Source organism: Vigna umbellata, chromosome 2, assembly GCF_029865625.1.
Source record: "Vigna umbellata cultivar VRB3 chromosome 2, Vumbellata_1.0, whole genome shotgun sequence".
Lineage (NCBI taxonomy): Eukaryota > Viridiplantae > Streptophyta > Magnoliopsida > Fabales > Fabaceae > Vigna > Vigna umbellata.
Genome location: NC_142166.1, coordinates 45,071,915 through 45,085,350, shown reverse-complemented (window position 1 = coordinate 45,085,350; position 13,436 = coordinate 45,071,915). Strand labels below are relative to the sequence as shown.

Genomic DNA, 13,436 nt, shown 5'->3' with positions numbered 1-13,436 from the left:
CTTTCCAGTGAGACATTCAACTTATTCTTCTCCAACGAAAAGAAAAGGTATTAGCTTATTATGGAGATTACCAAAGTAATTGTTCATCTTGAAGGAGTGTGCTGAACTGTGTTGGTAAGTCCAACTAATGTAATCAAATGGAAGAATATTAGACTTGGGATAGAGTCCATGATCAATTGTAATGATAAAATAATATCATAATATTAGTATAAATCGGATTCATGAACTTCTTATAAAAGTTTGCCATTATTAATAGTTCTAATTATAAAAATTTCCTCTCTTTTTTACATCAAAACCTAGAATGATAGAACTACCACTTTTCCACAATAAATACCAATGAAAATTGATTCTTAACCTAACCCTATGAGATATTTACTCATGCAACATTACGTTTATTATTATTTTCACTAATCAAAACTTAGTTTATTATTATTTTCACTAATCGAAACTTAGTTCCATATGCTAGCATCTCAAATGCATAAATATTGCCTTTAAGTCTCATGAAAGAAGGTATCATAGTTGATGTTGACAATTATTAAACAAAAAGATGGAAGTCTTCCTGTGGGACTACGGAGAAAGTTGAAAACTGCAGTTAGCAACATGTTTTAGACACCGCCGGTTACAGCTGCATGGATCGCATCAGCCAGATGTGGGACCGTTTTGGAACTTAGACCGGCCATACTAATCCTCCTGCAAAATAAACAGCGTATGTTAAGTCATATGGAATTCCGCCATAAATGCATAATTGTATATAAGGGTTTCTGAAGTATTAGCTTATATTGTAGGCAAGATTAACCCCAATAGCCAAATTATTAGCTTATTACAAACTGCACTCAATATATTATAATGTGGATGCAAGAAAGGAAAAGTCATTCACATCGAAAGGAACTAATCTTGCAACAAATCTTCGAATGTTTTGCTATCGTAGCAAATGAATAATGAACCAAAAGTTTAGCAAACAATACAACTGAATATCTATGGTACTAGCGTCTCTTGCATTACAAGGATCACGGAATTTAAAAACTGTACTTGATAATAAAAAATAAATTCTGGATGAGCATACGACTGTACTAAAAATACCACGGAAAAGACAAAAGAACATATGCACGACTTGATTCTGAAAAAAGCAATCGGAATAGTATTACTTAGAATACTGGGGATATGTTTGAATTTTCTCTTCGTTTTTTGCTTACCAGTTATTTGAAAGTTAAAATTCAAAAGTTTTAAAAGTAAAGCAGAAGTTGTCTGACAATTTTCATTTCTTATAATTTAAAAGTGATGACCCTGACATATATAATAGTCTATAGACGTATACTAGCTTCTGAAGCATTCAGATTCAGGTATACAGCAATGTAGTTATTCGTGTGTAACATTTTTTCCCTTCTTTATATTATCTTGTGTCAAAAAGGGCTTCAAAATGCAACCCCCCAACATGGGGGCATATTCAACTTCATGTGTATTTTACACACCCAAAAAAAAAATACAGAGGTGCGTGCTTCCATATTTACAATTCACTGGACCATAAAACACATCAAAATAGAATGCTTATCATATTCATTTGAACTCATTCAACAGAGTCATAATAAATATAGTATCTTACCCATCAGATGTCATGTATATATGATACTCATTAGTCATGAAGGAAACTTGTTCAGCATTCAATCCTGTGAAAGTAAACATGCCAATTTGTTTGATAATGTGACTCCAATCACCAGGTGTTCCTGCCCAGTTAAAGGAAAAATAAGTATAACTGCGACATATGTTTCACAGATACAAAGACAATACAGAGTAGGGGAAGAGAATAAAGAATGAGCAAACAAGGAATAGCCTCTGGCATACTGGAGCAACAACAATGATACAGATCAACCCAAAATGACAAAACTAAAGGAATTGCAAAAGGAACTCAATAGAGCTGACCTCGGGAATGTGAAGAGTTAAGAGTGCTCCAGGTACATTCCAAAAAGACAAAAAAATAAAGGAATTGTAGAAGGAACTCTGTATAGGCTTACCTCTGGAACGTAAAGCATCAAAAAGTTGTTGGCGCATACTGATAATTCGATCAGCCATTCCTTTCAACTCGATAGTCCACTCATTGAACAAATCTCTGAAAGAGAATAAAAAACCAGTGGGAACTTTTAGCACGGGAAAAAATTACCTAGCAAAAGAATGTGCAGTAGGATCTCCTCCTTGGAATTATTAAATATATAGACAAGCAAAATATGTGATGACCCCATCACAATCAATAAAATCACCATCTTAGATAAAGACAATGTTTACCAAATTCTACTTGTAAAACACATACATGAAGAATGAACTACGTAAATACCAAAGTGGTTACACAACTACAAAATACATTACCATTTGACTGTTCCATTTCAAGACTATCATTGGACTTATTGGAAAAAAAAAATGCAGGATAGAATAAGATAGTCAACATTAATTTTTTTTTTTTTTCTGCCTAGGTTCTCTTAGGAAAGCAGAAGAATCTTGGCTCATTACCCGTCCTTGAGAATGGCAGCTACAATGGATGCACCGTGAATGGGAGGATTCGAGTACATGGGCCTAATAACGAGTTTCAGCTGGCTCTCAACCCTGCTTGCAACATCAGCTGACTTGCATACCTAAATGGTTTTGATTATTTTATAAAGGGGAAACTTATCAAAACACTAGAAGCTGCCAGTCATAAAAATTAAAATAAAAGTATAACTGTAGATTAAAAAATCAGCACTAAGGATACAAAGATTCACAAAATAATCAAGAAACTAATAAGATTCAAGGAGACAAAGAACATTCACTTGTCACCAATGACAAAAATCTTATAGTCTCCATTTAATGCTTCGAAGTTCTTACAATGCTTAAGGCTCCAACACGTTCTCCATAAAGACCCAGATTCTTTGCATAACTTTGTGCTACCAGCAATTCACCCCCATCAGCAACAAACAAACGAACAGGTTGGGCATCTGCATCTAGACTGCCGCTAGCAAAACCCTTTAGAGAAAAAAATGATAGTTTAAAAATATTTTTTGAACAAGGCATCTGAAACATCGTAAATATAAATTCCTGTGCATGTATGATTCATCAATGACATTGTCAAGAAAAAGGAAGCTAGCACTAAGAGTTTGATTCTTTTTCAACCCACGCAAAAGATCAGGATCCCATTTGTTTCTACTGGACATATTTGAAATTTTAATGTAAACGCAAAATTCTAAATGTAAGAAGCCAGAAGCAAGACATTAGTAGCACACAAAAGAGGCTTGCCTGATAAGCACTGTCAAAGAAAGGTAACAAAGCTTTTAATCTTATTAGCTGCCTAATCTGCTCCCATTGCTCGAGGGTTGGATCAACACCAGTTGGGTTATGTGCGCATGCATGTAGCAAAACAATAGATCCAGATGGAGCAGAACCAAGATCTTCTAGAAGTCCTATAAGGACCGGAGGGTAAAATAATATTAAATAAACTTGATGAATATGAAATTGATCATGACACAATACGTAAAAAACACTTCACAGCTTGATACACTAATTTCCAACCTTCAAAGTCAAGCCCCCGTGTTGCTGGAGCATAGTAGCGATATGTATTGACAGACAACCCCGCTAAGTTGAAAACCTTGTGGTGATTGCCCCAGGTTGGTGCTGGCAAGTATATAGTCCGCTGAACAGACAGGTGCAGTAAAAATGTTAAAGTGACGTTAAATAAACTTCAGTTAAAAAAGAGAGAAAAGTCAAGAGCAAAACACTTTACTTGGTGGTAGTGTTTAGCCAAAAATTCACCCCCAACTCTTAATGAACCGGTCCCAGATAAGCATTGTACAGTGGTAACCCTGTTCTCTTGAATAGCAGGGCTATAACAAAAAAAGGTAAGCATAAACAATTAGGTACTGACTGATCAGGAAAAATCTCTACAAAGAAGAAATCACTGATTTTTTTTTTCTATTATTAACCTGTCAGCCCCAAAAATAAGCTTAGCACTCAATTTATTAAAATCAGCAAGCCCAACAATTGGAAGATATTCCTTATTGCGTGACCTGAAAATAATGCAGAACAGAACATTCTAAAAAGTTCCGCATAATATCATCGGAAACGAGAAGGGAGACAGTATAGTCAGGTACTAACAAGTCATTTATGAGTAGCTGCTCAACCTTCCTCACTACATTCAAAACAAGAGGTTTTCCTTCCTGGAACAATTTAAAGTATTAGCAAGAACTCACAACTTTCCAGTAGCCAGCCAAATAATATGCACAATGACTATATAATTGTATTTACGAATTAACGTAATCTAGTTTATCTCATTCTAAATAATGTAGTACCAGTAAGAAACAAACACAAGTGTAACAAAATATCAACCTCACCTCAGTTCGGTAAGCACCAACGCCCAAGTTGAGCTTAACTGGACTCGGATCTTTGTTATACGCAACCGTCACCTATTTTCAAACACGCAATCAGAGTAAGCCAAACTAACCAAATAATAACAAAACTAGAAAAAAATTCATGTGATTAGACGCCTCAGTATCAAATCACGTGCACTATCTTCAAAGGCAACGCAACACGGCATCGGCGAAACGTGCCGTGCGGCCTCGAAATTCACACGCAATCAAACACGACTACACAGCTCAAGATCACGCAACGAAACGGTAAAGTTCCGCAATAATCTAAACCTAGATTCATTAAATAAAAACAAGTTCGAATTAATCACTCAAACGATGCTGTTGTATACATGTCAAGAGCGCGATCTCACGAATGAGAAGAACGAAACGAAGAAAGTAAAGAACGCGATCTCATCTAATACGCGATCTCAGCTAATACGTTGTTACATAATCGTAATTGCGATGATTTTGAATATATAGCGACGCGAGAAGAAAATATTACCCCGAGGATAGGATCTTCAGGCGCACGAACGAGGTGGTTGAAGACGGAATCAGAAGCAGCGGTTGGCGAAGCGGAGATGCCATCGTTAGAAGCCATTGGTTGAAGAACGGTAATGAAATGTCTGGCGAGAGTGTTGAGTCTGCGATCACAGGGAGAGGTATAAGAATCAGAGAGAGAGGTAGTTTTGAGAATAACCGGTGGGCGCATGCTGAATGTAAACTCTCTATTTTCTCGGGTTTTGTTGGTCCCTGTAATAAAGTGCGTGCGTGCGCGTAATGAATAAAAGAAAAGTATTCCCTCCACAAATTACAAAGTTGGAAATGGAAGCAGAGTTTATTTCATTTCATTCACATTTTTCTCTCACTCTGATCTGACGATGGAAGAATGAATTTGTTTTGTCTACGCTATTACTATTATGCAACTGACAGATGATTAAAACGTTGCCATATGTGTCGTTTTGTCGGTGGGTCACGGGGGGTCACTCTATCGCCTTCTATTATTCAATTTTCCCGATGCAATAATAGCGTGACATTACATACCACCTTCTAAAATAAGCATTATAATAAACTAATTATTGAAAAATATCACCGAACAATGCGACAAGGTGTCTTGAATTTAAGGTAAGATAGGAATAACTCTTTGTATGATTTTCTGTACCTTCGTCATTGAAAAAAGAATGACAATGTTGGTGACACTTTACAGACTCACGACCAATTTATTTATATATTTATTTAATCTGCCTTTTAGACATATAACTCTAGTTGGATCTTGACTTAGTTAGTACTTTAGATGGATAAATTAAAATTATGCACATTCATTTAGATATTATTATCTATAACTAGAGCATAAAAAATTAGAATGAAAATTAAATTAAAAGATCAATTATACTGTTTTGAAATGAGTTATATTAATTCAAAAATATACTGCCGCGTTATACAAGAAAAATACAGTACGAAACTAAAAAATATTTAATGTATTTTGTAACATCTCAAAAATACAGTATAAAACTATATTATATAATATACACAATTAACAATATTACAGTTCAGTTCTGAAAGAGAAGAGGTACGTTTATGACCGAACGGCCTTACAACAATATTCCAGAATTTAAACTTTACAAAACAAAAGTCTAGACCGAACGGTTTCAAGACTAACTTACACAGATCGGTGAAACAAAATAGAACCAATTCTAACGACCGAACGGTCCTATGTTTCAGATTTCACTTGCACTTCTTCCAAAGCTTCTTTCAGCAAACACTCGTCCCCTTCTGCTCACATCCATAGGATGATCATTGCGACAGAAAGAAGAACCGGATGGACAACAAGACAAGACAGAAAAATAGGGTAAGCTTATGTAATTTAATTAATTTAGTAAAACATATATCTCACATAATTCTGATATAATTCAATAGTCAAGCATGCAACAACCAATCATGCATTTCCAACCATAACCATACATCAATGCATGCAATGACCGACTACTTTACTCTGACTGTCCATATTGTATGAATTCTGTGTAGCTACGACGTTTTTGCACCCGGGTGATGTAGTAGCTGGGATGCCCTCAACAGCTGCCACCCGAGGTTAGTCCATTATACTTCGCCCATCTTGACCTTATGGACTAGGACCTCCTGCCATTCTCACACATGATTTACTCCTCTCTACTTGAAAATGAGTAATCATAGAATATCAGGATAAACGCCACCTTACCATGACCACATTCATACTTTACAATTCCATAACAAATCCTGAGATATTCCTCCCTGGAATACTCTTTCATATCCATATTATTCCATTCATATCACATTTTAAATATCATCATATTTCATCATCAATACAATCAGACTGAACACTCAAAACCAAGATCCCATCTTAGAACAACAATGGAAGAAATAACTTCCATCTTAGAAGAGAGACCGAACGAGAGAATACTTTTTAGAATAATCTAACGGAACACTTAGTGTAAGATCGAGCGGTCTTTCACTTATTCACAGAACAGGATCGAACGGTCCATATAGGATAAAACTCATCAGAAGCCTAACACTTATGATAATACGGAACGTTTACTAGCTACTCAACAAGTATGATCGAAAGGTCTTTACTAGACAGAACTCAAAGAATGTATGGAATACAATATAATACATATAATTAAACCTAATCGAAAATGATGAAAGCTTTTATCCGAGACCTAATAGTTTAAACCGAACACTACAAACTAGGGCTGAACACTTTTATTCCAAAAATGGTATAATTGAGTATTATGATGAGACCGAGCGCTTGGTTTAAAATCGAGCACTACTGAGACCGAACGCCTGGTTTAAGACCGAGCACTACTGAGCTTATACCAAAATGAATGAATATATATATATATATATATATATATATATATATATATATATATATATAATACAATTACTTAACACTTATTTTCAATAAAGAATAAATATAATTTCTACGACTTTAAGTATTATAGAATATCTTAACTAAGCTAATTACAAAGAGGAAGCTATACTTAGACCGAACGCTTATTCAACAGTATACTAGGAGAAAACCAATCGGTCATTAACTGAAATTCTCTACAGAAGAAGAATCCAGTTCAGACCGAATACCCAAATGAAAAACCGAACGGTCAATAATGACTCTCGGTTTCAATCACAGAAATTACGCAGAATGCTGCAGATTGAAGATCAAACCCTATATCAACCCAGTTCACACCCCTTATCAATCATTCACCATACAACCAAGCATACAACCACATTTATAATTCATCTCAACCAAATATATATACAGAACACCAAACACTCAAGCCAACATTCAAAACAAAGAATCATAATTAAATTAAATAAGCTTCCCTTACCTCTTAAACTTAGCCGAACGCTCACTGTTGCAGGATATGCCTCACTACTGCCAATCTTATACACTTAGAGTTCACCGATTACGAAATTGAACCAAGTAAAAGACCAGAATTGCTATCAAAATTTAGTAGAGGAAAATGATAAACTCATGTAACCAGAAACTTGGCTTGCATGTGCTAAAAACAACCGTTCTAAAAGAGAGAATGAACTTACCAATTCAAACTATTTACTTGATCAGTGCAAAGTGAAGCCCTTGCCACTAGGAGAACTCAGGCGCTGCCTGAATGATGATCGGAAGAAGAAAAGGGTAAGATTTTGTAGAGAGAAGAAAAAAATTATAAAGAGAATGAGGAGAAAATGAAAACTCGGAAGGTTGAAGATGAAGGGTGCATGCAGAAAAAGTGGCACGAAGTTTGAAATTTTGCTTTAAATACTACCGTCATTAAACCGATCGGCCACTCAGCACTGCACACCTGTCTTCCACTTTCTAAATTCCAGAAACCCTTATACCTATCTTCCACTAACAGGGAATTTTAAGGATCCGGACATATTTCTTAAAAGAGGAAAGAATATTAAAAAAACTAAACAAAAATAAGGAAACATTTTAAGTTTACCTTTCCACGTCATGTCAGTGTGAATGTATTGTTGTGAAATGCATACACGTATGAATTTAAGTTCTACAAAAAAATAATTGAAATATAGAAAATTGACAATTCAACGTTGATTGTTAAAAGTATAATTAAAAATATGTTGTCATACTTAAATTAGGTCAACATCAGTGACTTGTACATAAGTGTTGGTCTTGATTGATCCTTTTAATCTCCTCTTTGGACTGAGTTACCTGATAAGCATTTCATCAAGTCAAACATTTGGCTCCACTTAATTTAACCTTCCATTAAATATAGTTTTAAATATAGTCATTCGAACAAATAATTAACTTTTAACTCTTTTTTTAGTCACAGTAGTAAGTTGGTTTTTTTATCTGAACTTTTTTTTAGATACTATTTGTAAAATCTCTCTTGTATTTTAATCCTAGTAATATATTAAGTTTTTGCTTTCTGCCTACAATATTAAATAATTTTATTTTAATACTTATTGTTGTGTTTGACCATAATTCTAAGGAATAAATTAGTTTTTTAAATCTATCAATTAAATCTAACTAAATCTATCTTTTTTATCTATTAATCTTTTCTTTTCTATCAATATTAAGGGAGTGTTTATGAATTAAAAATAATGTCGTTGTTTTCAAACTAAGAATTATACATTATTATTTATTTAATAAATATAACTAGACAAAACATTTGAAAATAAAATAAAATTCAAACAAAAGAAAAAGTTTTAAATATATTTAATGCTGCTGCAACAGTTTCTTTATTTTATTTTGGTCTTCATAAAATATTTTTTTAAAATTGATGTTGATAAAATTATCTTTATTTGAAATCTTGATATTTTGTTTTAATAATTGTACATGACTCTAAACCAAATCAATTTATTAACCACCACAATCATTTTGTTTTAATTAAACGTTTTCGTTAAAAAAATTATTCTTATATTTTATTAAAAATGAAAATATATCTCGTCAATAAATTGAACCCATTATCTCTAAACAAAAACAAGTTTTAAACTTGTATTTACCTACGAAATGATGTTGATTTGTGATTTGGGGTTTTATTAGGTTTAGAAAGACAATATGTTTATTAAAATATAATGTTAAATCGTTATATTCATCTTTATTTTTGTAAAAAAAAATCATAGGTCTTCTTATTTTATTGTTTTCAAATTAGTCCATAATTTGAAAAAATGAGTGCCAAGCCCTAATTGTTAACTACTTCAGTCAGCATTAAATAAATAGTGATTATGTACGTTGATGTGCACTTTTCAAATTATGTAGCTTAAAAACAATTATGTGATGTGAAATTTTGTTTTTAAAATAGAAAAGAGGAATATTTGATAAGACAAATTTTGTGGCCAAATTAGGGATCCAAGTCATGGGTTCATTCACCAACTTTAGGGATTGAAAGAGAAATTAACAAAATTAGGAGTCATTCAAGGAAATTTTTCATCATGGTTGGGAGTTGGTTTGTTAAAATCGCAGATTTGTTGAAACATAAGAGAATTAAAAGTCAGTAAATGTTCTTCTATTACAGTCTACAATTGATTATTCAGTGATTTTTGTCATGATGTGTTGTAGCGTTTGTGTTTTGGGAAACTATATTATTGGGGTTGAGGTATGATGTGTTTAAATGTTGGAAAATAACATTTTAAATATGGGTGTGTTGTCCCACCATGTTGAAATGTGTTCGTGTTGTGGTCCCCCATCTTTAAAGTCGTGTAGGAGTGTCCGTTTCAGTGCAGTAAAAGTTTAATATGTCCTTTATTTTGTCGATATATTAATATTTTATAGGTGTATCTATTTATATACTTGTGTGCATGATGGATGGGGATTTTAAGGTGGTTTTCCACCATGGAGTGATGGGAAGCTGATGTATGAAGCGAAAACTTCTATCTTATCGTTTGACGCAAATATATGTAGCTACTTTTTGGTTTTCAGTGTATTAAAAGGGATAAGGTATGTTGGATTGAAAGAGTTATGGTACTTTGTAGAAGGAGCTTCAATGTTGGAAGACAGGTTAAAGCTTTTGACTGATGATAATGGTGTGATGCATATGGTTAACATAACGAGGGTAAATGGTCAGGTTCATCTATTTGTGGTACACACAGTGTTTGAACCTCGGTTTAACTAACCTTGGGTTGACTAATCACGGGTTGACTAACCGCAGTCCAAGTAACTACAAGTTGACAAACCTTGGGTTATAACTGGTTGACTAACCTTGGATTGACTAACCACTCTCTAGTTGACTAATTGCGAGTAGTTAACCTTGGTTAGCTAACCTCGGTTTAACAAACCTTGGATTGTCTCTCGGTTGACTAAAGCAAGTTGACTATTCGTGAATAGTTAGTAGTTAACCTCTGTTAGTTAACCTCGAGTTGACTAACGCAGGTAGTTAACCTTGGGTTGACTAACTAACCGTTGGTTGACTAACTGCAGGTTGATTAACCGTAGGTAAACTAACCACAGGTTAACTAACCATGGATTGACTAACCGCCACTTGACTAACCATCGCTTGACAAACCAACGATTGTTGAACCGTAGTTTGTTGAGCCACAGTTGACGAACCACTAGTTCCCCAACCGACGATTGACCAACTACAGGTAGTTAACCTTGGTTAGTTAACCTCGGTTTAACTAACCTTAGGTTGACTAACCGTCAATTGACTAACCACCAATTGCCCAACCTCAGTTAACTAACCAGTGGTTGCTAATTGCAGGTTGACTACCCTTGGGTTGACTAAACGTGGGTTGACTAAGCATGGGTTAACTAACCCTATCCATTAACATATCCCTAACCTTAAACTCAAGTCATGATACTAACTCTAACTCTAACACTAACCTTAACCCCAACTTTAACACTGACATTAACCCTACGCATAACCTTAACTTTAATCCTAATCTTAACCCTAACTATATCCCTAATCATACACCTAACCCTAACCTTAATCCTAACACTAAATTTATCTTTAACCTTAACCCTAACCTTAACCACAATCTTAACCTTAACCACAACCTAACCTACCATAACCATAACCTAACTAACCCTGACTCTAAACTTACTCATAACCATAATTCTAACTCTAACTCTAACCCTAACCATAATAACCCCACTTTGACTCTGACTCGAACCATAACTCTAACCCTAACTTTAACCATAAAGATGACCTTGATCCTAATCCTAGCCATAACCCTAACCATGACATTAGAACTAACCCTAACCTTCACCCTGATCGTTTCTTTAACCCTAATTTTGATACAAGGACAAATTCTAATTTTCCATCCAAGTTTAAAGACTAAAACATATTTAAGCTTTAAGAAAATAATTATATACAAACAAAAATACTAGTGTCTAATATACCATCTCATAATAAAAATTATTTAAATTATCAATAAACTAATTATAATGTTTTCTTCATAATATAAACTATTTTAGTTAGTAATAACTTTTAATTTAGAAATTAATAAGTATAAATTAATTATTTTTAGTAATAAAATTAATAATTATTTATACATATTCTTATAATGATAATAATGTTTAATTCTTAGTTTGAAAATAACAACCTTATTCCACCACACAGGGCACCGGGAACAAAGATTCCAAATCTTGGGTCAGATCAAGCAGAGTTCTTCGTCTACAAGCCTTTCTTTTTGAGGCTCGCTTCAGTTTCGTCTTCTTGGGTGAACCTGGGCATTCTGGGATCACCGGGATTTTGTTGTGCGAGGATGTTGGAGTCGTGTAACCGTCATCATCCTCGTTTCCTGATCCCACGTACGAGGAAGGAATGTCCAGTTTGAAGGTGATGGGGCACACCGGTTTCGTGATAACGATGATGCTGTTGTGTTGGTGTTGGTTTTGCTGTTTTTGATGGCGACCCTTGTTGTCTTGTTGCTGTTGGTGACGTTCTTGCACCGATAGGTGTTTGAGTTTGAAAAGGTGGTGATCTTCTTGGATAAAAGTTTGGCACCCCTCGTTGGGTACCAGTAACCCAGTTCTGTATCGGCGAAGTTGGCCCCTTTGAGATCTTTGTCAGAGAGAAAGACTTTGGGATTGGAAGATACCCCCATGAAGAAAACAAGGGGTTTGGGAGAACAAAGGATGTTCAAGAAGATCGAGGTAGATGAAAGGGGAAGCGAAGAACATAAACTAAAGTAATTAACGTGATAATAAGATAGCTGCTATAGATCTGGGAAATGCATGGTGTATGAACACATCAAGAAATGAAACGAAAGAGTGTTTTTTTAAAGGATTTTTCTCTAAACCATGTTTGGATTGTAGCCTTGCAGGCATTCTTGGTGCATGTGAATATTGATTTTCAATAAGTGACTCAGAGTATAAAAAAATATTAAAAATAAGAAAAAAAGTAGAATACTTTAGTTTATTGGAATTATTATTTCTTTTGGCTAGAACAACAACAAAATCTTGTGAGTGAAGCAATATTAACCTAGAAAATTAGAATAATCAAGATCCTTTTCGAATAATGTTTTTGGCATTAAGGTCTTTCAATTTTTGCAAGAAGAAAACTATTATATAAAGACATATTAAATTACATAATTATTTGTATTTACATATTTATTGTAAAACTTTACTCACAATCTAATAATATATTGATAAGCGTTACTTTTAGTGTGGCATTCAGTTTTTATTATGCAACACAAATGTGGAATATATTGATAAGTGTTACTTCTTAAACAAATACTAATTCAATGATTTTTTAAAAATTAACTCATATTAAAAATGTTAGTTCTTTGTCTTTTATATTATTTTTTTCATTCTTAAGTTAATCCTTTTTATAGTTTTTAAATATTTAGTCATTTAATAAATTGTTGGATAATAACTTATATTTAAAATATTAATTACTTTTTTCATTTCTAATTTTATCTTTTTATTGTTTTTAATTATTTTTTTCATTTTAATACACTGTACATTATTTTTGTATAATCTTGGTAAACTATTATCTGAGATGGTGTTTTTTAAAAATTATATATAATCTTAAATGATCTAAACATATCTTAAATAAAAAAAATTTAATTGATTATTTACAATCTTGTATGATCTTATTAGTAAACTAATATCTAAAAGCGTTTTTTAACAAATTATATACT

General features: G+C 33.5%; 1 protein-coding gene across 1 annotated transcript; it reads right to left on the bottom strand.

The window, feature by feature from the left end:
* Window positions 1–460: 460 nt before the first annotated feature.
* ASP3 (aspartate aminotransferase 3) lies at window positions 461–5,243 on the bottom strand. Its single transcript, XM_047292382.2, has 12 exons — window positions 4,867–5,243; window positions 4,350–4,421; window positions 4,114–4,175; window positions 3,942–4,025; window positions 3,743–3,842; window positions 3,532–3,652; window positions 3,259–3,422; window positions 2,851–2,988; window positions 2,500–2,621; window positions 2,010–2,104; window positions 1,601–1,721; window positions 461–690 (listed from the first exon to the last, which is right to left on the bottom strand). The coding sequence occupies exons 1-12, from the start codon at window positions 5,071–5,073 to the stop codon at window positions 606–608; spliced, it is 1,371 nt and encodes a 456-aa protein (XP_047148338.1). The 5' UTR covers window positions 5,074–5,243; the 3' UTR covers window positions 461–605.
* Between the last annotated feature and the right edge of the window lie 8,193 nt (window positions 5,244–13,436).

Bases quoted from the DNA above. Each gene is read 5' to 3' on its own strand.
- ASP3 (XM_047292382.2), bottom strand. From the start codon at position 5,073: ATGCGCCCACCGGTTATTCTCAAAACTACCTCTCTCTCTGATTCTTAT. The intron at 4,026-4,113 runs GTTAGTACCTGA...CATTATTTTCAG, and splicing joins CAGCTACTCATAAATGACTT to GTCACGCAATAAGGAATATC. The intron at 3,653-3,742 runs GTAAAGTGTTTT...CTGTCTGTTCAG, and splicing joins TGGCTAAACACTACCACCAA to CGGACTATATACTTGCCAGC.